Source organism: Callithrix jacchus, chromosome 12 (genome assembly GCF_049354715.1).
Source record: "Callithrix jacchus isolate 240 chromosome 12, calJac240_pri, whole genome shotgun sequence".
Classification (NCBI taxonomy): Eukaryota; Metazoa; Chordata; class Mammalia; order Primates; family Cebidae; genus Callithrix; species Callithrix jacchus.
In genome coordinates, this window is record NC_133513.1 from 116402490 (window position 1) to 116424953 (window position 22464).

At 39.2% G+C, this 22464-nt stretch overlaps 1 protein-coding gene across 5 annotated transcripts in view; it reads left to right on the forward strand.

The window, feature by feature from the left end:
* Positions 1–22464, forward strand: part of ACADSB (acyl-CoA dehydrogenase short/branched chain) — a 46966-nt gene that overhangs the window by 19675 nt on the left and 4827 nt on the right. For 4 of the 5 annotated variants that reach the window (XM_078346712.1, XM_078346711.1, XM_035269377.3 and 1 more), the window contains 8 exons: positions 5373–5532; positions 8507–8607; positions 11239–11445; positions 11949–12119; positions 13801–13926; positions 15150–15242; positions 17602–17691; positions 21073–21210. In XM_078346712.1, coding sequence (XP_078202838.1) covers positions 5517–5532; positions 8507–8607; positions 11239–11445; positions 11949–12119; positions 13801–13926; positions 15150–15242; positions 17602–17691; positions 21073–21210 — 942 coding nt within the window. In that variant the 5' untranslated portion in view covers positions 5373–5516. The remainder of the gene's footprint in view (positions 1–5372; positions 5533–8506; positions 8608–11238; positions 11446–11948; positions 12120–13800; positions 13927–15149; positions 15243–17601; positions 17692–21072; positions 21211–22464) is intronic. The other variant, XM_078346713.1, reaches the window with a different exon arrangement.

Genomic DNA, 22464 nt, shown 5'->3' on the forward strand with positions numbered 1-22464 from the left:
TCTAGCTTTTAAAAGCAAGCCTACTTTGAATCCCTTTGAAAACAGGCTGGATATGGTAGCTCAGGCCTATAATCCCAGCACTTTGGGAGGCCAAGGCAGAAGGATCACTTGAAGCCAAGAGTTTGAAACTAGCCTGGGTAACATAGCAAGACACTGTCTCTACAAAAAGTTAACAAATTAGCTGGGCATGGTGGCACACACCTGAAGTCACAGCCAGTCAGAAGGGTAGAGTGGGAGGATCACTTGAGTCCAGGGGGATCACTACACTCCATCCTGGGTGACAGAGCAAGACCCTATCTCAAAAAAATAAAATAAAATAATGAAATGCCAAAGCATACATGGTTCAGGCAATTGTACATACTTTTAAGTCTTAAAATTTTTGCTGGGCATAATGGCTCACAACTGTAATATCAGCACTTTGGAAGACTGAGCTGGGAGGATCACTTGAGGCCAGAAGTTCAAGGCCAGCCTGGGCAATATAGCAAGAGCCCATCTCTTTCTAAAAGAGAAAGAAAAAACTTTGTAAAATTTCTTAAAGTTTTTTCTTGTTAAATATTTCTAATTTACAGAAAAGTGCAAAAAACAATATAACTGGTACTCATATACATACAACCCACCTTTGCTACAGATTTGTTTTAAAGGTTAGTCAAGTGAAGCAATACTACAGATTTTTTTAAAGAAATAAAACAGCCAGGGCATGGTGGCTCATGCCTGTCATCCCATCACTTTGGGAAGCCAAGGTGAGTAGATTGCTTGAGCCCAGGAGTTTGAAACCAGCCTGGCTAACATAACAAAACCCCATTTCTACTAAAAATACAAAAATTAGCCGGACATGGAGGCACATGCCTGTAGTCACAGCTACTTGGAGGCTAAGGCACGAGAATCACTTAAACCCAGGAGGTGGAGTTTGCAGTGAGCTGAAACCGCACCACTGCACTACAGCCTGGGTGATAGAGCAAGATTCTGTCTCAAAAAAAAAGAGAGAGGCGAAAAAAAGAAATAAAACAATGCTAACACAAAACCCATGCTTCCACCCTCTCCTCAGATGTAACCACCGTCTGTATGCTTCCTGTTTGTGTTTTTAAACTTTTACTATATCTTTGTGTACTCATAAGAATATATACTATCATTTGGTGTTTTAACGTGTACATAAATGCTGTCATCCTGAACAAATCCTCTCGCAAATTGCCTCTTTAACTCTATACTATATTTTCAAGATTTGTCCTTGCTGATCCACGTAGCTCCCTAGTTCCCTTTAACTGCTGTATGATATTCTGTTGTGTCAATATACTACAATTTATGCATTGCTTTGTTGACAGATAATTGGATATTTAGTTTTTTGCCTTTATAGAAATCACTGCATCTTTTGCACGTCTATTTGTATATGTGAACTGAAGTAAAATTTCTGGGCCTTAGTGTAAATATGTTGTTTTAGTTCACTTTGTGCTGCTGTAACAGAATACCATAGATTGGGTACTTATAAAGAAAAGAAATTCATTTCTCAAAGTTCTGGACGATGGGAACTCCGAGATCCAGACACAGGCAGGTTCAGTTGTCTGGGGGAGGCTTTCCTCATACATCCTCCTTAGCAGAACGGAAGGGCCTGGTCCAATGCTGTGTGAAGCCTCTTTTATAAGGGCCTTGGTCTTATTCCCAAGGAGGAGCTCTTATAACCTAATCACCTCTTAAAGGCCCCACCTCTCAATACTAGGACATTAAATTTCAACATCTGAATTTTGAAGGGGACACATGCAAACCATAGCATCTGTCCTTATGTTTACTATCACTTAATTGTCCAAAGTGACGGCAACAGTGATTTATACACTCAACCCACAGAGTATAAGAATTTCTCTTTTCTGGCTGGGTGCAGTGGCTCATGCCAGTAATCCTAGCACTTTGGGAGGCTGAGGTGGGCAGATCACTTGAGGTCAGAAGTTCGAGACCACCCTGGCCAACACAATGAACCCCCATCTCTACTAAAAATAGAAAAAAATAGCTGGGTGTGGTGGTGCACACCTGGAATCCTATCTACTTAGGAGGCTGAGGCATGAGAATCACTTGAACCTGGAAGGCCAAGGTTGCAGTGAACCAAGATCGTACCATTGCATTCCAGCATGGGTGACAGAGCGAGACTCTGTCTCAAAAAAAAAAAAAAAGAAAAAAATATTTCTTCTTTCTCCCCACAACCTTTACTAACTCTGAAGGGTCAAGTAGTCGGGGAGAAGCTTCCGTAGGAGACAGCACAACATCTCTGATACGTCTTCCTTTGCCTTTCATATGTTGTGAAAGCTAGGTTTGAAGCACTTTAAGAATGTTCAGAACAATACTTCATTATGCTGGAGCATAATGGAGGAAGGGAACTAACTCAGTTCTTTTGCTAACCGAGTTTAGCAAAAGAGCCTTTACCAGAACATTCCACAGTCAGGAGTTCTTAACCTTCTTTGTGTCTTGAATAAGAGTAAACAACAATGTAGTCAAGTTCGTAGACCTTTTCTCAATGATTTAAAATGCATATGATATATAGGGTTGCAAAGGAAATCAATTATAATAAAACAGTTATAAAAATATTTTTATTTTTTCCCCAAAGATGCTAGATATAAAAATACATTTTAATTGTGATATAGTAATGTGTATTTGTTAGTGAAATGAGATCTGGCAGTAGTTTTGATAACTGCTGTGAATTTGAAGTAGTGAAGAGCACAAATAATATTTCAAGATATTTGCACCAAATTAATGTGATATAAAAGTATCTGTAATTTCTTTTGATGGCAGAGTCACAGAGACTGCTAAGACTATTGTAACTTGTTGCCTACATTAATAATAGAAGGAAATGCTGTATTTTTAGTTAGAGGTTAATGAAATAAGTATGTAATTTTACCCCCATCCAAGTTCATGGGCTTTATTGTTCTGTCCACAGAGGCCCAGGTTTGATCATCAACGCCTCTAAGTGCACCAGAACTCTGGTCAGTTGAGTAAGAAACAGATGAGACTCAAGCTCTGGAAAGTATTTGGCAAGGCATAAATAACCATTATTCCATTCAAGTAGCAATTGCTGTTCTGTACAAAAAAATGTGATGATGTGGTGCAATGGGTTATAACTGTGGAAAATCATTTTGATGGAGTGGACACCAAAGCTGCAAAGGCTGAGGTCAACACCGAGGGGCAGGGGACATAAGAAAATCAACATCGGAGCCTCAGGCTGTGCAGTCAGTGACAAGGAAAAGGAAAGTTCCCTTTATTAAAGACTGTCATAGTATTAATAAATGGAAATTTTTTTCTGCCAAAAACTGATGGGTAATATCTCTCAATGCTTTGGTTAAAAATGGATTCCATTCACTTAACATATAGTCACTATATTTTATGAAGAGCATCTTCAATAATCTTGCCCTGTGATTGTATACCATTTCTTACCTTTTAAAGTACAGTTGTCTCTGTTATCGTGTCTATGAATATAAAATCGCTGCTATGTTTTGAATGGTCCCATACTTTGTCAGTGGCAATATTGAAACCAAGGGGCTCATAGTTGTGTCAGTGGGAAAAATAGGTATGAATTTAAAAGAGAATAGAATAGAATTTTTAATAGAATAGAATAATTTTTAATAGAAATTTAAAAACCAGATCTACTGACTTAAATTTCTCAGTAGTGAGCTTTCTTTTAAAGGTACACTTAGGTACAAAGGTGATATATTAACTAACAGACACCCAGAATTCTGTCATGGGTTTAGTGAAGTAAGTAATCTCCCTTAGAAATGAGAAATGTGGGCAATGTGTTATAGCTTTTGAAATGTAATAGGTAAGTTTCATGAGCATTTTGTGGAGAACACTAGTTGGCTCATTCTTTCATTCATTCAAATATATATCCAGAACCCCATTCAAGGCTCCACCACCAGCCCGTGAGCAGACTTGGTCCCCATGCTTACCTCTCTTCCTTCTCCAATTTCCGTTCTTTCTCCGTTTCCTTCTTTCTTGTGCCAGCTGCCACTGAGCATTCTCTCCTGCTGCTGCTAGCAGTATTCCTCCCCTTCTTGAGCCCCTTTGCACTTCGAGTCTTACCTCACTTCTCCTTTGCCCTTCTTTTTAGTTCTTCCTATTCATCTCACCAAGAAGAAAATGCCTTACGTCCTCTTTTTCCTCCTTTCTAGCCCAAAGTTTTCCTGTCCCAACTCTGTCTTTAATGAGAAAAAATGTTTCATGCAACTTTGCCCTAAACCAACTCCTGCTTCTGAAAACAAAACAATTAGCTAGGCAAATTGAGACACATAACACTTTTATTCTGACTGGCCAGTGTTTCTTCTTTCCAGGTGAATCCAGAGCAGAGGATTTCTGCTCCCAGGCACGTAGTTGCAAAGATCGGCCAGTATGCAGCAAAGGTTGACAGTGGTTTCAAACATAGTGACCCTTGTTCACAGTTTCTCCTTTTCTTGGCTTTTCAGTGTATAATCAAAACTATTGAGAAAACGTATTTCAGCATGTTACTGCATTTGTTAAAGGATTTGAGACATTGCAGCAGGAAGGCACGTTCATGGCAATCAATGATGGCTGCAGTTTAACTAGATCATTACTACTGCTTTTTCTGTGATGACCACCTCCACTTCTATGTTCTTAGCAGTTGTGGTAGAAATCGTCATTACGGTGTATTGAGCTCTTACTACATGCTAAGCCTTTTTATGGATGGTCTTACTAATCCTCACAAAACTCTAAGAGGTTGGTACCTGCATTTTACAGGTAAGGAAGCTAAGACTCTCAGAGGTTTTAACTGAGAGGTTAAATATCACTTGCCCAAGATCACATTATTTAAATATCAGAAGCTAGGATTTGAAACTAGTTCTTTCAGACTTCAGAGCCTATTTTCTTAACCTTTATGCTGCCGGCAAGATGCTGAAAAAAAAATTAGCCTTGGAAATTACAAAAGCCCAGCTGCCTGGCCCACTCAGGGCAGGGCAGGTAGCTCTGTGCCCTCACAGGAGAATAGTCTTGACCATGGTCAGTCTTAGACATCAGTGGTGTTACAGTTCCAGTGTCCCTATGTAAAATGTCAGTGAAATGTGAAATATATTGGAGGATGAATTCTGTCGAGAAGGTTCTGTCTCCTTGATTGGTAAAAGTTAATTATCTGGGAAATTCATTGATTTAAAGCAGCTCATTGCTGGATAAAGAAGGTATTACATCATGTTAACAAACTAGTTTGTGTTATGTTTAAAAAACTGAATTTTAAAATGCACTAGGTTAAGTTTCCTTATTTTGGTGACATGAAATATAAGAATGGGTTCTCAAAATAACATTATAAAGTTATTCTCAAAGAAAATGACATTCGAGTACCTGTCTTTGGTGTGTGTCTATGTTCCCCCTATTAATGGGGGCTGTTCCTACAGCTAAGAAGAAATTTCCCAACTTGCTTGTCTTCTTGGAAGATTCCTCCTCATGTCCCCAGATCTTCTGGGTCAGAAGCTCTACTCAATACAACAAATAATGGAGTGCCCTTTGTTTCACTGCAAACATTTACAGATGAGGAAACGATGATAAAGAGTTTGGGTAAGTAAATTTATCAGCGTCACCTTTTTTAACCCAAACACAGTCTCACTCTGTCCGCTAGGCTGGGGCGTAGTGGCACAATCGTGGCTCACTGCAGCCTCACCTCTGGGCTCAAGCTATCCTCCTGCTTCAGCCTCCTGAATAGCTGGAAAAACGTCACCTTATTATTTCTCTGGTCATGAACTGTATCTACAATATGAAGTCACATACAACTTGTTTGAAAGATATGTTCATCTAAATTTGTGAATGTAGTTTTTTTGACATAAATTCTTTTTGAAGAAAAGCAATGCATATCCAAGATTAAAACAACAAAATAAAAGCTTTTATGGTTAAAAATGAAGACTCTGTTCTCTAGTTCCCCAGTTCTTGCCACCTTGTTATCAGTTTCTTGTATAGCCTTGCAGAGTTAGAAGTACATATCTGTTCCACTTTTCTTTAGATAGTGGGTTTTCATACTTTCTGTGGAATTTAAATTTTGCCTTTATCTATGCCTGTGGTTGAAACAGGGAGCCTGAATGAAGAAGCAGAAGTTATATGCCACTAAACCTTAAAGCAGTTTGCATTCATTTATTTATAGGAATAGATGTGGGTGTAAAATTATGATATATTTTAAAAGCTGTAGCAGAACATCAGAATATTGTTCTTGGAGAAGATGGATGATAGGTGTATTTGTTTTCTAACGCCAGGTATTGCATCACTACAAACTTAACAGCTTAAAACAACACCCATGTAGTGGCTCACAGTTCTGTAAGTCAGAAGTCCAGCTAGAGCAAGTCCAGGCTCAGGGTCTCAGAAGGCCAACATCAGTGTGTCAGTTGGGCTGAGTTTTCATCCAGAGCTCAGGAGCCTTCCAAGCTCCCATGGGTGTGTCAGTATGCAGTTCCTCACAATTGCAAGCCTGAGGTCCTTTTGCCCTGCTGGCTGTCAGCCAGAGGTTGTCCCCAACTCCTGGAGGCCTCTGTATTCCTTGCCTTGTGGCTCCCTCCATCTTCAAAACCAGTAGCTCTCCCCACATCAGATGTCTCTCATTCTTACAACCTGTTTCACCAGAAAGAGCCTCATCTTTTTTTAAGGGCTCACCTGATTAGGTCATGCCCACAAACTGTGATCTCCCTGTTTTAAGGTCGGCTGATTTGGGAGCCTAACTGTACCTGTAAAATCCCTTCACAGCAGCACTTAGATTCATGTTTTGACTGAATGATGACTGAGAGAGTACATATATACACCAGCGGCTGGGAATCTTGGTGCTGTCTTAGAATTATGTCTGTCATAATAAGTAAGTTTCTTTTCTCTTTCTTTTTTTTCTTTCTTTGAGATGCAGTTTTACTCTTTTGCCAGGCTGGAGTGCAGTGGCATGATCTCGGCTCACTGCAACCTCTGCCTCCCTGGTTCAAGCGATTCTCCTGCCTCAGCCTCCCAAATAGCTGGGATTACAGACACACGCCACCATGCTTGGCTAATTTTGTATTTTTAGTAGAGATGGGGTTTCACCATGTTTACCAGGCTGGTCTCAAACTTCTGATCTCAGGTGATCCACAAACCTTGGCCTCCCAAAGTGCTGGTATTACAGGCGTGAGCCACCGCACCCAGCTAGTAAATTTCTTTTCCTTTGCTCCCTCACCTTTTAGGTATGGTCTCAGGGAAGTGAGTTTGGGATGTGTAAGGAAAAACAGGGTGAGTGGTCAAATAGTTTACATAAATCAAAGAATTTGCTTAGAGCATCTTGTTCTCTGTCTTTAGTCACTCGTATTTATTTCTTTAGTACCCACCTAGCCTAAGTACAGAAGCAACAAAGATGGGCAAGAAAACAATCACTGCTTTTAAGGAACTCAGAGTCTAGTGGCAAAGACAGTCAAATAAAGGAAATCGTTTCAGAATAACACAGTACATATCATGGAGGTGTTTGGAGAGCAAAGCAGAGGGCACCTACAATTTGCTAGGCATGACAGAAGTGGGCTAAGGAAGCAGTCAGGAAAGGCTTCCTGACAGTGCGGAGCTTGAGCTGTCCCATAAAGGACAAAGTGCAGTTGGCTGGCTGGGCAAGCGGAAGCAAGAGATTCTATACAGAGGGAGTTGCTTGTGCAGAAATGAAGCAAGGAAGCCGGCCTGCCCTGAACTGTGTCAGTTTAGCCCGGTTGCCTTCTCTCATGGTAGCAAACTTAAGAAGGCATTTTCATCAAAATGAATTCTAGATGCATCTAAGTCTTAAAACATTAACACATGAAACAGTGGTTTTCAACTGGGCAAGTTTGCCACCAGGGGACATTTAGCAATCTTTAGAGACATTTTTGATTGCCACAACTTAGAAGTGGGAGATGCTCCTGGCAGCTAGTGGGGTGGCAGCCAGGGATGCTGCCCAACATCCTGTGGTACACAGGATGGCCCCACAACAAAGAGCCACCGGCTCCAAAATGTCAACAGTGCCAGGGTGGAGAAACCCTGTTCCATATGACCACGCAGTTATTCAAAGGACCAGGTTAGATGGGATATGCTGACATAGAAAGATCATCAAGATATAGATGGGGAAACAAGGCACACACAAATATGTATCTTATGATTCCTGTGTGTGTGTGTGTGTGTGTGTGTGTACAGGTAAGTATAAATGATTTTCAAAGAAAAGTTTTCAGAAAGAATGCATGATAAATTTAAAATTAGTTACCTTTGGGTAGAGCAGAGCATGGCTTTCATTTTTCATTTTGCGCTTTCTTTACTGTTTGTTTTTGCACCATCTACCTACATCATTTACTTTGTAATGTCATCAAGAGTTACAAAGGGATATGGGGAACTACACCTTTCTATGTGAAAAAGAAGACTTCATAAATTCTATTTTAAAAGTATAAGAAGGGTACCTGTGTATATTTTAACTTATTAGTTAAAATGTAAAATGTTGTCAGCAAACCAGGAGCTATTATCATCTTTATTAATGTGGCTGTCACTTGAACACAGACTTACCAGTAATTCTTTTTTCCTTTAGTTAAAAAATTTGCTCAAGAACGACTTGCACCTTTGGTTTCAACCATGGATGAAAATTCAAAAATGGAGAAATCAGTAATACAAGGATTATTTCAACAAGGGGTATATTTTGTAATTCTTCCCGTTTCAAGCTTTTATAAAAACATCTTAGGGTTAAAATATATGCATATTTTAAAATTGAGGGACGATAATGATAGCATAATGAACCTTTCATTTCCCAGTCAAAATTATCTGTGTTCTTTTTTAGATTGAAATCCTCCTTAATGTTTATGTACTTAAAAGTTTTTAAAAATGGAATTAACATTTTAAATTAGAAATACTGTGCATGTTAAGGAAAGGTTTGGATGATGACTTATTTGTATCTTTAGATCAGTAGTTCTCAACTGGGGCCAGTTTTTCCCTCCAGGGGACATTGGGCATTGTCTAGAGACGTGTTTGGCTGCCACAGCTGAGGCATGCTACTGGCATCAAGTAGGATAGACACACGGGATGCTGCTTAACGTCCCACAGTGCACAGGACAAGTGCCACGACAAAGAATTATCCAACCCAATGCCACTGTGAAGAAACCCTACTTCAGAGAGTAAAACTTCATAGTGTAGTTCATAGTCTGCCTGAATCCCTGTATAAGTGATAACCTTAGAAGCAGAGGTGATACACGAATTCCACATTAACCAGGTGACAGATTCCCATCTTTCCAAGTCACACAGCTCTTTAATGGCAGTACACCATACGAAACAGATACAAGTAAAACTGCTCTCACTGTGGGTAGGGGGAGAGGCTATTAGCATAGAGGCTTCTAGAAGAACATTTTAAAAATCACCGCACTCATCATTTCTCACTTCTCCAGAGGTATGAAATATTTATTTTTTTTTATTTTTAATACTAAAGATGTCCCAGAACAAGTGGCTGCTATTCAGAGCCATTGACCTAAATCTTGTCTGCCATCCCGTTTGAAAAATTACCATTGCCACTTAGTTAGATAGTTTTATTTCTTTCTGTTTTAAAGCAACCAGCTTTTTAAATATTGTGTGGAGTAGCGATTCTTCCATCTTTCTTTTAGCAGTCAAACTCTTGGGAAAATGGAATCTTATGTGGAGCTGTACTGGTCAAACAGGCGGCCGATGTGGAGAACAGATGGATTCTGTGAGTCCATTCCTCAGCCAGGTTTTATTTTTATTGCTTGCAGACTCTGCAGGCTTCTGGGAGCAGTCTCAGTTTCACCGTGTGAGGTCTCCCCCCGCAGCGCTCGCTCCTGCAGCAGGGCTGTCTGCAGAGTGATGCGTTGCCTGCACCCTGCTACTCATCTCCACAGACCACTCCTACGCAGATGCAGCATCACGTGCCTCCGCACTCCCATTGCCCTGGCTCTTCAGTTGTAATGGCTTGCAAAAACAGTATTCCCACTTTGGGAGAGATGAGTGACTTTTTTTTAGAGAAGCAATGTCTCTGACATCTCTTAAACACCTTGTAATGAGGTAGCCAGTGTACCCTCCTCGGTCCTCAGGCAAACTCAGATCCTTCAGATCTTCCTTGTTTCTGGGCTTTTTCACCATTCAGTCACCCCCATTTCTGTTCTGTTTTCCTGTTGTAACCCAAAATGTAACAGCCACAACCCTAACTGCAGTGTAGTGTGACTCCAGGAATGTCTAGAGAGAGACTAAGAGCATTATCCTTCTACTAACAGCTGTGGGTTTTGAATTACACATGCACACATGCCTTTTGTGAAATTGAGAGTACTATGTGAGTTTCAGTAGTGATGGGACGAGGTTGTTGGAAAGGCTTGGCTGGCACTGGTCATGTTTACCAGGCACCGAGTCCTTGGCTAGTGTGGTTCTAGCAAACACCACATGTTCTCTGCTAACCATCCTGCACTTGTGACTGTGGCTTAAAAGGAATAGTCATTCAATTATTAACTTGGCTGAAAAAGTCAAGGTGAAGGAGCCTGACTAGAAGAAATTTTGCCATATGAAACTGTAGATATTACTGTTGAAGAGTAGATTATTTTCTTGTTTCCTTATTACATTGAAATCAGCATAAGGTAGGTAGGGCTTGTTGAAAAAACAAAACCCCACCTACCTTCTTTAAGCAGGCAAAACAACAGTTCTTACTTAGTAAGAAAGGTCATCTATTTATATAAGATATTTTCTCTTTCCATTCAGCTACCCTTCAAAGGGTTTTCTGAATCCCAAAAGGAAGCATGTAACTTCATGCTTTTCAAATATATAGTTTCTGATACAGTTTTTTTTGTTACCGATGGCAAAATTGCCGTACCAAATTAAAATAAAGGATACATACGAAAATTTTAAATGAAGAATACATATGGTGGCTGGGCACGGTGGCTCACACCTGTAATCCCAGCACTTTGGGAGACCGAGGTAGGTGGATCACCTGATGTCAGGGGTTTGAGACCAGGCTAGGCAACAAAGTGAAACCTGTCTCTACTAAAAATACAAAAAACAAACACAAAAATTAGCCAGGCATGGTGGTGGGTGCCTGTAATCCCAGGTACTTGGGAGGCTGAGGCGGGAGAATTGCTTGAATCCAGGAGGCAGAGGTGGCAGTAAGCTGAGATCGTGCCGTTGCACTCCAGCCTAGGAAATGGAGCAAGACTCTCTCTCTCTTAAGAAAAAAGAACAAATATGGTTACATTTTGTTTTTTAACTTGTTCTTGCAAGAAATTTCCCTGTATAAAAGTAGGTTTCTTAATCTGTGTTGCCTTGTTTTTTCTTTAGTTGATGGGAATTGACGTTGACCCGAAATATGGAGGTACAGGAGCTTCATTTTTTTCCACTGTGCTCGTGATAGAGGAGTTAGCCAAAGTGGATGCATCGGTGGCTGTCCTTTGTGAGATCCAGAACACACTAATTAACACACTGATTAGAAAATTTGGAACAGAAGAACAAAAGGCCACCTATTTGCCTCAGCTCACTACCGAAAAAGTGAGTTGAGATGAATTGTTGATCTAATGGATCTAATCTTTAGTAAGTTTACAATATTTTCAGGAAAAAAGTAGCTGCAATGTTGACTTTACTATCCAAGACTACAACACATTATCATTAATTCAAGCAATGCTCAATAAATTAATACTACTGAAAAAGTACACTCTGCCTCTTATTTGCCATTTGGAAATTTAGAAAATAATCATCAGATAATAATCTTGTTTCTTTTTGTCCCAATTATATTTGCTAATACCTTTGTTGATGGTTACACTTACATTGTGATATCTTTCTACTATAATTATTAAAATCAATTTGAATTAGTACGTGCCCATATATTTTTGGAAAATAATATCTTCAAAACACCATTACTGTTTTCATAAACATAGGCTTTTTTAAAAAGCAGCTAGAGATTTGATTTAGAAATGTCCATTTTGCCATAAGTATTTGTTATGCGGAGTATGAATGCAGTTATTAATTTGGACATTTTTTTCTCCCATATGTAGGTAGGAAGTTTCTGCCTTTCAGAGGCTGGAGCAGGTAGTGACTCATTTGCTTTGAAGACCAGAGCTGATAAAAAGGGCAATTATTATGTCCTCAATGGGTCAAAGTTGTGGATCAGCAGTGCTGAGTATGCAGGGCTCTTTCTGGTGATGGCGAATGTAGACCCTACCGTTGTAAGTTTGAAAATGAAATTTCTTGTTCCCCACTTCTTTTCTCTTTCCTTATCTTTTCCTCCATTTCCTTTTTAGGACTTCATCTTAAATTCTCTCCTCTTTTCAGTACTGAAAATGTCAGATTTGAGGTGGCATTTTTTTCACTTTACGTATTAATCTCCTAAAATAAATATTGTTGACACAATTATTAGAGTTGGCCCACCGTACCCGTGGATTCAACCAACTCTGGATTGAAAATATTTGGTTGAAAAAAAAAATTCTACAAAGTTCCAAAAAGTAACATTTGAATTTGCTTTGTGCCTAGTACCATGTTGAATCCACCTGCATGAAGTGATGTGTATGCATTATATTAGGTGTCAAATACTCTAGAGATGACTGAGAATCTACAGGAGCATATGCATAGGTTATAGGCAAATATGACATCATTTTATGTAAGGTACTTGAGCACTGTCAGATTTTGGTATCCATGGTTGGGGGTTGGGTCCTGCAGCTACTCCCCCTCAGAGATGGAGGTGTGACTGTTTGTGGAGAACCAATTATTACTTATCTCCTAATATATTATATAGAAAAATAATCTTTTTTTTTTTTTTGATTATGGAGTCTCCCTCTATCTCCCAGGCTAGAGTGCAGTGACACGATCTCACCTCACTGCAACCTCCACCTCCTGAGTTCAAGCAATTCTCCTGCCTCAACCTCCCAAGTAGCTGAGACTATCGGTGTGCACCACCATGCCCAGCTAATTTTTGCATTTTTGTAGAGACAGGGTTTCACCACATTTGCTGGGCTGGTCTTGAACTCCTGATGTTAGGTGATCTGTCCACTTCAGCCTCCCAAGGTGCTAGGATCATAGGTGTGAACCACTGCACTTGGCCCTAATCTTTAATTTTGTTGAATTTCCAATTTTCTGTTTAGTAATGAAGAATTTAAGTATCTGTTTAGTACATTTGTTTTTAAGAATATTTTATTCTTAGTTGGAAAATGGGCATTTCCTTTGGAAAACAGACATATAGCAAAATAATAAATATATTTTTTTACCAGTAAATACAGTATTTTCACTACTGTAACAATTGAATTAAATTGTTAAAACTTTTTTTTTTTTCCAAGATGGAGTTTCATTCTAGTTGCCCAGGCTGGAGTGCAATGGCGTGATCTCGGCTCACTGCATCCTCTGCCTCCTGGTTTCAAGCAATTCTCCTGACTCAGTCTCCCAAGTAGCTGGGATTACAGGTGCCCGCCACCACACCCAGCTAATTTTTGTATTTTTAGTAGGGACGGCGATTCACCATGTTGGCCAGGCTGGTCTTGAATCCCTGACCTCAGGTAATCCACCTGCCTTGGCCTCCCAAAGTGCTGGGATTACAGGCATGAGCCACCACACCTGGCTTAAAACTTTATATAGTAAAATTAAATTAAGAACGTGGCATTCTCATGATAATATAATTGTGTAATAATAATTTTAATATTATAATTGTTTCTGAAAAAGTAAAAGAAATGGTAAGGTTCTATAGTTTGGATCTAGTGTCGTCTAATTACTCTCATTTCATAATGCCCATGTTGCAATTCTGAGTCTGTTAGTAGTTATTATTAAAGTCCATTTTTAGTTTTCTTTTTACTTGAACTCTTTAGAAACAAGGCATTTTATAAATCCAAGTGGTAATAGCATTTTAAATCTTCTTTTTAGGGATATAAGGGAATTACCTGCTTCTTAGTAGATCGTGATACTCCAGGCCTTCATATAGGAAAACCCGAAAACAAATTGGGGCTCAGAGCTTCTTCCACCTGCCCATTAACATTCGAAAATGTCAAGGTGGGTATCTTAGACCAATCAGTAAAAGACTGATGTGAAATAAGCCTTACATGGAACTGCAGGAGGTGTGCAAGACAGGTGTCAAAATATTAAGTGGCCGTAAGCACACATGGGAGAGTATTTTGTAAAACCCTGAACAGTGCTCTTTAGTCATGATCAAATAAACGTACTTCTCACAAAAGCGGAAACCTTTCTGCCCAGAAGCTGTCCTGGGGAGCAGGTGTCAAGAATTTGTCCCATTTATATTTTATAACTTAGGTACTTCTGACCATGTATGCTTAATAAGCTTGAGACTTGTGAACCAAACAGGGCTGCAGAGGAGGAAGTCTCTGGTGTCAGTGCACCAAAGGCCACAAGATGGGGGTGTTGCTCAGTGAGCGGAAACAGCCAGGCTGTTCAATGTGACTGGCAGAAGATCACGGATGCTAGTGCTGGTGCTTTAGAACTCTCCGTAGGTGGGGCAGGTAGTGGTGGGTTTTCCATCACTCGTCACAGAGCTTAATATTCTTTTGCACGGCTGTGGGGAGCAAGGGGGAGGATGTCTTTACAGATGTCATTGGGGCCTCACTACCTCACCCCAGCTGTTTCCTCATCCCTGCTTTCCCTTTTCTTTCTCCATTCTCCCTATTCTCTCCCCCCAACTTCCAATATTATAAAACTAAGGATAGTTTTTTATTGTTCCTAATTCTTAATTTTTTTAAACTATGAATAAGCATTTTAGTCTGTTTCTTCTGACTTCCTTTCTCTTTCTTGAGCATACATGTGTACACACATATACACACATGTATGCCCCACAGTTGACTTTTACGAGGATGAATGGTCTCAACAGCCGAAACGCTTACTACACTTGTTTTTGCAAGTATTTGCATATTTTTGTAGTTCCTAATATGTTAGTCTCACACTGTAGCATACAGATAAGAATTGGAGGGAAAAGTAGGAATTTATATTATTGATGACTTCTATGAGATTCCCTTACTCTAGATTCACTCATCCGTTCAATAACCTATGCAGGGTTCTGGAGGATGCAGTCATGAACAGCATTGTCTTGAGTCCTTTTCCTCAGAGAGTTGTGGAAAAAAGCAGTGTAGAGAGAGACACAGATGCCAGCAAGTACTGTGAGAGGGCTAGCACATGAATTGAGAGTCTGTACACACTTAAAAATATATCATCAAAATGAATCATGTAAAATGAAACTGAGAAATAGTGCACATTTGTATTTTCAGGTTCCAGAAACCAATGTCTTGGGACAGATTGGACATGGCTATAAGTATGCCGTAGGGGGTCTTAACGAAGGTAGGATAGGAATTGCTGCACAGGTAAGTCGAATTCAAACTCTTCCATGATGTGAACCAATTAAAATGTGAAAAGAAAAAAAATGCAATGAGCCCAGTGAATATTAGGAAGCTTGTGGACACAAGATGGCACCATTCCCTTAGATGAGGGACAGGATGGCTTCTGATGATTTCTTTCAAATTCCCTTTTGGTCAATTATGTAAGTGTCCAGAGAATCAAACAATGGCTTGGTGGTAACAGTGTTTCTGCTTTGAGAATATTAAAGTATTATCTAATACCTGAACCAATAACTTTTAAAATGTCTTATAAATTAAATATGGCATTTTTAAAAAAAAAAAATCAACTTTCCAAATCATGAAATTCATTCTGGAAGGGATTTTTTACATTAAGAATAAATAATATTCATTCCACTTTGTAGTAAGGATCTCTTATCTATAGTTAATAAAAGATTTGTTGCTTAGTGTTTTGTATGAGAACACTGGGCAATATTTTTGGTGGTACACGAAATGAAACAGCCACAATTAAGTAGGGATATAAAATGAGAACTATTCAAATTTTTTGACCAAATTTGCCTCTTATAATGCATATTGCATTTTTCCATTAGGTGATATCAGTTATTTTCCAGGTTAACACAATGAATAAGGTCTTTGGCTTTACTATAGATGATATCATTTTTGTAGAGTATATTTTTAATCAGTGATTATGCAAAACTCAAGAACTTACAGCTTTTCAATTTTGGAGATGTTAAATATATATTAGCTATTGAAATAAATAATAGATTATTACTCTAGATTTTTTTCTGCTGCTGTTAACTATTTTTAGATCAAAACTTAGTCCAGTTTTCCTACAATGCTAGACAGTATGGCACTAAAGAGTGTTGTTTTATCAGTTCTTTTAAAAGTTTTTCTGTGATTTAGCTTAGTTAGATATGGCATTAAAAACTACAATACTAGATCTCATTTTTTTCAGACATATAAATAATATAGATGTTCTGGCAATAAAATACACGGACTGGGCCTCAGTCTAATTACTCCAACCTATCTAATAAGCTAATTAAAAGTTAAGGTCAGGTAGTTACTCTCTCAGTAGATGCCTTTGAGAGGAACAGGCACAGTGAACTGAAGGCATCTGTCCTCGAAACGTTGCAGGCAGAGAGAATTCAGTGTTTCAGTGTTTGTAACGGATACCTTTTGCTGAGGCAGAAAAGCCCATTTTGATGGACAACTGATCATTTCATTCTTCATGTTGATATAGGGTATTATTCACATGCAAATTTTAGCTGTAAGGGTATAGTGACATCATCTTATCTTCCAGCAGAGAGTGCAGTGATGCCTTATTGGATTTTGGGGTTCCTTGTGCCTTTAATTTTTAACATATTATTCTGTTCTCTAGATAGTTCAAAATAAAAGACTAAAAGAAAAGGTGAATAAATACTAATGAAATATTGATAAGTTTGCTGGGCATTTCGCCCAAAAGCTTTAGCTATGCTTTTCTAAAACCAGAATTTGACATAATTAGACAGTGATTTAATGGCTATCTAATGTTGAAATTTAGAAACCGTTTCTAAGCTTCAATCATAATAGATATGAAGGTTTGTTGGCAATGAGACGGTTCAGCTAAAATTGTCACCATGTCCTGTGTAAATTGAAGTGTGTAAATTAGCGTTTTTACTAGATGCTTTCTATCCATTGTTCTCAACCCTAGCTGTGTATTCAGTCACCTAAGGAGTTTTACAGAGTTGAAGTTTAGCTCACACTCCTCCACCCACTCTGCTCACAAGATTTGGATTCAGTCATTAGGCCTGGGTATCAGTATTTTTTTAATCAAGTTCCCCAAATGATTCTATGGTGCAGCTAGGGTTAAGAAACACTGATATCTTATGTTCTAATGCCCTTTCCACTGAAGCTCTTATTAATCCTACTCATATACAAAATAGACATGAAAGTAGAAGGTTAAGAAGTGACCTTCCATATTTTACTTCTAGAACTGGAGGGAGTTCCTCTGTAGTCTTCAAGGCCAGTTCTGAGCGAAATGTCTATGGCTCATTGTATACCTGGAGAATCAGAGCTTAAAGAAGATTCCTAAAAAGTAGTCTGGTTTTGTGAACACAGCCTTTCTGGGAGAGTTACTTCTGCTAGAGTTAAATATACTCATATTCATATGAAATCACTCAAAACTTTCTCCCACTTATTGGAAGTTCAGTTCTACAAATGCAGTAGGTGAAGATGTGTTATTAACACACACCTTACCACCTCAGGATCTCTAGTTCTTCCCCTACCCCAACCATTCAATTTATGTTTAGAAGCAATTTACAACTTGGATCATTAAACTTGTAACAAAATAAGAAATTCTGATCTTTTTTTTTTTTTTTTTTTTTAACAGATGCTGGGACTAGCACAAGGATGTTTTGACTATACTATTCCATATATTAAAGAAAGGATACAATTTGGCAAAAGAGTATTTGATTTTCAGGTATATAATTATTAGGGTCTTTCTGCTGCACTGGACTCCAGCTTCCTGTTAATAAAGGGCTGTGTTGAAAGCCATGGAGGGAATCCCTTCAGTGGGATTTTAATGGGAGAGGGGTAACGGAGGAAGGAATAAGTCTCAGGGGGTGTACTTGTGAATGCCTTGATCTTTTCCAAGGGCAGAGCACTAGCCCTTGAGGCCCAGCTGTAGTGTGATTCAGGATATCTTGGTGAGCATCATGGAGCTCCTCATTGCTTCAGAAGCTCAGGGAAGGGGGTCTGGAGTCAGACTTCCTGGATTCAGATCCTGGTTCTTTCACTTACTAGCTTTAGGCCTTAGGCAAGTGACCTCATTCTAGCCTTAAACTGCCTCATCTATCAAATAAAGATATAAATAACTACTTACTTAACCTCTTTTAACTGAGGTATGTGTAAAGTGTTTCACACATTGCATGGGTATAACAGGTGCTCAGTAAATGGTAACACTTGTTACCATTTACTTCTGTTTGGCCCAGAACCATGTGGTAATCCTCATAGGACTGCACTTTTGTCACGTATGGTCTCACAGAAGATACCGTTTGCTGCATTAAATAGAAATGAGGTGCACTCGGCCAAGCACTTGGGTAATACTGGTTTGGTCCAGTGCCACAGCTTCTCAGAGCTCCCCAGGCGATCTGGAGATTGCTTGGTGGCAACGGTATCCTTCTTGCCCTTGTTGAGGTCTTGCCAGCGTGAGGGCAGCTCGGAGTGGCAGTTTACCAAACCTTTTAGGCAAGCTAAAGGCAGGTCACGTAAAATTCCAGAATAATTACTTTACATGATTGCAAAACCTCCCCTTAAGCAGCTCTAGGCTCCAAGTGCAAATCAGCTCTGTTATGCTGCATTGTCTTCAGGTTTATAATAATGACTAGACATCCTATGAGCACACTCAGATTGCACACGTATAGAGATACTAGGCTGTGGACATGCACAGTCAGTTCAAGAAAGAGAAGGACTGAGCACGGCAGGCCTGGCCGGTGCCTACTGTAGCTCGTGCTGTCAGTCTCACCTTATGCCTAGGAACCTGAAGCACATGGAGACTGAGTTCCCAAGGAGGTGCAGCTAATACGGTGCCAAAAGTAGAGGATTTTTTTTGTCTTGGCTTCTAGTCGAATTTTCATTATACTAGAGTACTTTCTCAGAGCCAGCTACCACAAAGATTGCAGTGAAGAGACAGAATGTAACGGTTGTTTTGAAGGGAGGCTTTTGATCTTCTTTATGCACAGGAAACTATGTTCTCGTGCGTACAGATAGATTGAAGGGGTCAGGTATACTAGCAGGCATAATCCTAATGACATCTTTAGAGATGCCTATTATGGGTAGTTAAAAGAACACTTAGATTTTTTTATTTTTATTTTTTAAATTTTGTGAGTACACAGGGAACCACAAAAATTTATAGGGTACATGAGATGTTCTGATAGAGACATGCTGTGTGAAATAAGCCCATCAAGGAGAAGAAATTTTGATCTTAAAAATCAACATTATTAGCTGTATAATGCTTTGATTAAAGTTAGCAGTTTTTTTCTAACTATATTATCTCATGTTTGCTTTGCGTGCATTTGTTCATATCTTTCTGACCTCGAGACCACATGGCCCTTGAGGGTAAAGACCAGCCGATTCATCCTTATTAGTTTCAATTGTGTATTTAGTATAGATTTATTTGGCATGTTCTCCATGCCAGGCCTTGTGTTCACAATGTAGTTAGGGAACAAGTATTCAGCAATGGTGAGTTCTTATAGAGCAGTAGGCATGCCTCAGTCACTTTCTTGCCTCTCACAGTACTTAAAGTGGCAAATGGAATAGACAGCATGGATAGTGACTGTAAGTTTCATTGAACTGAGTGTATTTTGCAAAAATAATCAGAATCCTGAGTTCCACATAAAGAGTCAAATTTCTAGAACAGTGATACTGGTATAGAAACAGACAAATTCACTGATGGAACAAAACAGAAAAGCCAGTAATAGACCCATGCATGTATGCAGATTTGATGTATGGTAGAGACGACATTACAGACCACTGAGTGGGAATATTCTTTCTATATGAAAAAATAATAAAACTGTATTCCTACCTCACATCATACACAGAAAATAGATGTCAGATGTAAAGACATAATGTTAAAAGCAAAACTTTAAAGATTTTAGGATAAAACAGAGAATTTCTTTATAACCTCCTGGTAGGAAAGGTTCTTGTAAACAGACACAAAAAGGACTAGTCCTAAAGATAAGACTGGTAAGTTGTTTTCCTTGAAAGATGCCATAAAGTGAAAAGATAAACCACAGAGGAGAAGATATTAACTCTGCACATAGGTTTATGGGTGTTCAACTTACTGTTATGCTTCATAGCCTACATAGATGGAGCATCGTCTTTTTTTTGTACATACAAAATTGTTGTGTATCATGTATTTCAGAAAGAGAGAAGAATCTGTAGGGTATAACAGACAGTGCTGTTTTTCTCCAACTTGTCCCTCCCTTTTGTTTAGGAAAGGCCATTCCCGGGATTCGTGTGTGATTGCCTTAATCAGGGTTCACTGTCTTAATATTCATCACATATTATTATAATTATTTAATTTGTCTGTTCTCTCTGCTGGACTATATATTATAAATCATGAGAACAAGGAAATCTGGCTGTAATGTTCAGCGTTGCTGCCTCCGTCGCTCAGGGCAATCGCAGAGGTGCCCAATAACTATCTGGGTGGATGGATAGGTTAGGCAGGAGAAACATTTCAGTTTGTAATAAACATCTGTGCCTGTTATTTCCAGGAAATTATTTATAAATGTTAATGTTTGTATTCTGGCTCACTAAGTTAACTGTTGTTTCTTTCATCGACAAACATTTAGTGCGGACCTAATCACCCTCTAAAATTTCAGGGTGGTAGTAATTGGTGCTTCAGTATTTTTCATTGCTTTGTAGCTAACGTCTTTTAATGCCTGGAAGCCATATACAAAATGAAAATTTTCTTAATTCAAGCAAATAAAGAATATATTCGAAGTTTTGCTGTGCTAGGATTTCATTTAAGCTAAATTTTTGTCAAAAAAGAGTTGAAATAATTATTAAATACAACAGTCAAGTTTTTAAACCTAACTTCGTGATACTTCACTATTTAAATCTTGACGATCATGAAGAATCACGTGAACTCTGAAGTTTTTCTAGGAAAAGAGGATTTAACCATACGTACAATATCGCATTTCATTTTAGATTGCAAATTTTAAGGTATTTAAGAGACGTGAATGTGAATTTCCTTTCGGGTATGTTTGGGATCTGTCAGTGTTGTGTGTCTAGGCAGGACTTTGCAGTTGAGGTGCTTTTTTGAAATCATGATTCTCTAACTTGGGCCTCCCTGTTACAGGGCCTCCAACACCAAGTGGCTCACATGGCCACCCAGCTGGAAGCTGCAAGATTACTAACATACAATGCTGCTAGGCTTGTAGAAGCTGAAAGGCCATTCATAAAAGAAGCATCAATGGCCAAATACTATGCATCAGAGGTAAAAAAAAAAAAGTAGTTCAGCCTTCCTTTTTTTCAGATATGTAATTATTAACCTCTTCTCTTGGGAATGTTAAGTGTACTTTGGTTGTTTTTCAAGTTAAGATAACATGGACTCTTATTTCTTATAATAAAAAAGCAAAACTGCTACAGAAAACAGTTTAATTCTTTGGGGTCTCAATGTTTTGTGAGAACCATGGGTGTCATGCCCATGGTTTCAAGTTCTGGCGAAGTGAATGCCGTGGAAGATGATAGCTTCATCATATGAACAGATCAGATTTAAAACCCCAAGAAAAGATTGTCTGTGTTTCTAAAACTCTGCTCATATGTCGGCTTTCTATAGCTAACACATTAGACTGTGGCTAGAGAAGTTAGCCAAATCATTTCACAGCTGTTTCCCAGCCTCCGTGGAATCATATTCATTCTATGGCTTTAAATTTGCATTTAACCTCTCCAGCCTGTAAATTTAAATCTCCTGCCTCAACTTCTTTCTGAATTCCAGACTAACATGTCCAACTTTTCTGCTTCACCATCAAAACCTGAGTGTCATCTTGACACCCTGCTTTCCCTCATCCCCCAAACTGAATCCAGCATCATTTCCTGTGAATTCTACCCCCAGAACATTTCCTCAGTGGTGTATCTGTCTCCCTCCCCATTGCCAGCTCTGTACTGTGGTCACCTCGTTGCTCTTCTGGTCCCTGGTACTTCCTCCCATTCAGCCTCTCTCCTTTTTCAAAGTGTCACCTTCCAGCTTTAAACCCTTTAGTGGCTTCTCACAACAAATGGAACTCTATCCATATTAGATTCCAATTGCTGCTGTAACAAATTACCATAAAGCCAGTGACCTAAAACAACGTAATTCCATCTTCTCTCACTTCTGGAGGGCAGAAATCTGAATTGGGTCTCACTGGAATACAGCAAAGGCGTTGGTGGGGGCTGCCTTTCTGCAGTTCTGGGGGACAGTTGTTTCCAGCTTCTAGGGGCTGCTCATATTCCTTGACTCTTAGCCCCTTCCTCCATCTTCAAAGCCATCAATATGGCACATTCAGATCTCTCTCAGACTCTGCTTCCTGTCTCCGTGTTCCCATCACCTTCCATGACTCACTCTCCTGCCTCCTCCTTTTCCTTACAAGGACTCCTGTGATTATATTATAGCCACCCAGATAATCCAGGGTAACCTCCCCATCTCACATCCTTACATCTGCAGAGTCCCTGTTGCCGTGGAAGGCAGCATATTCACAGCCCTGAGGGCTAG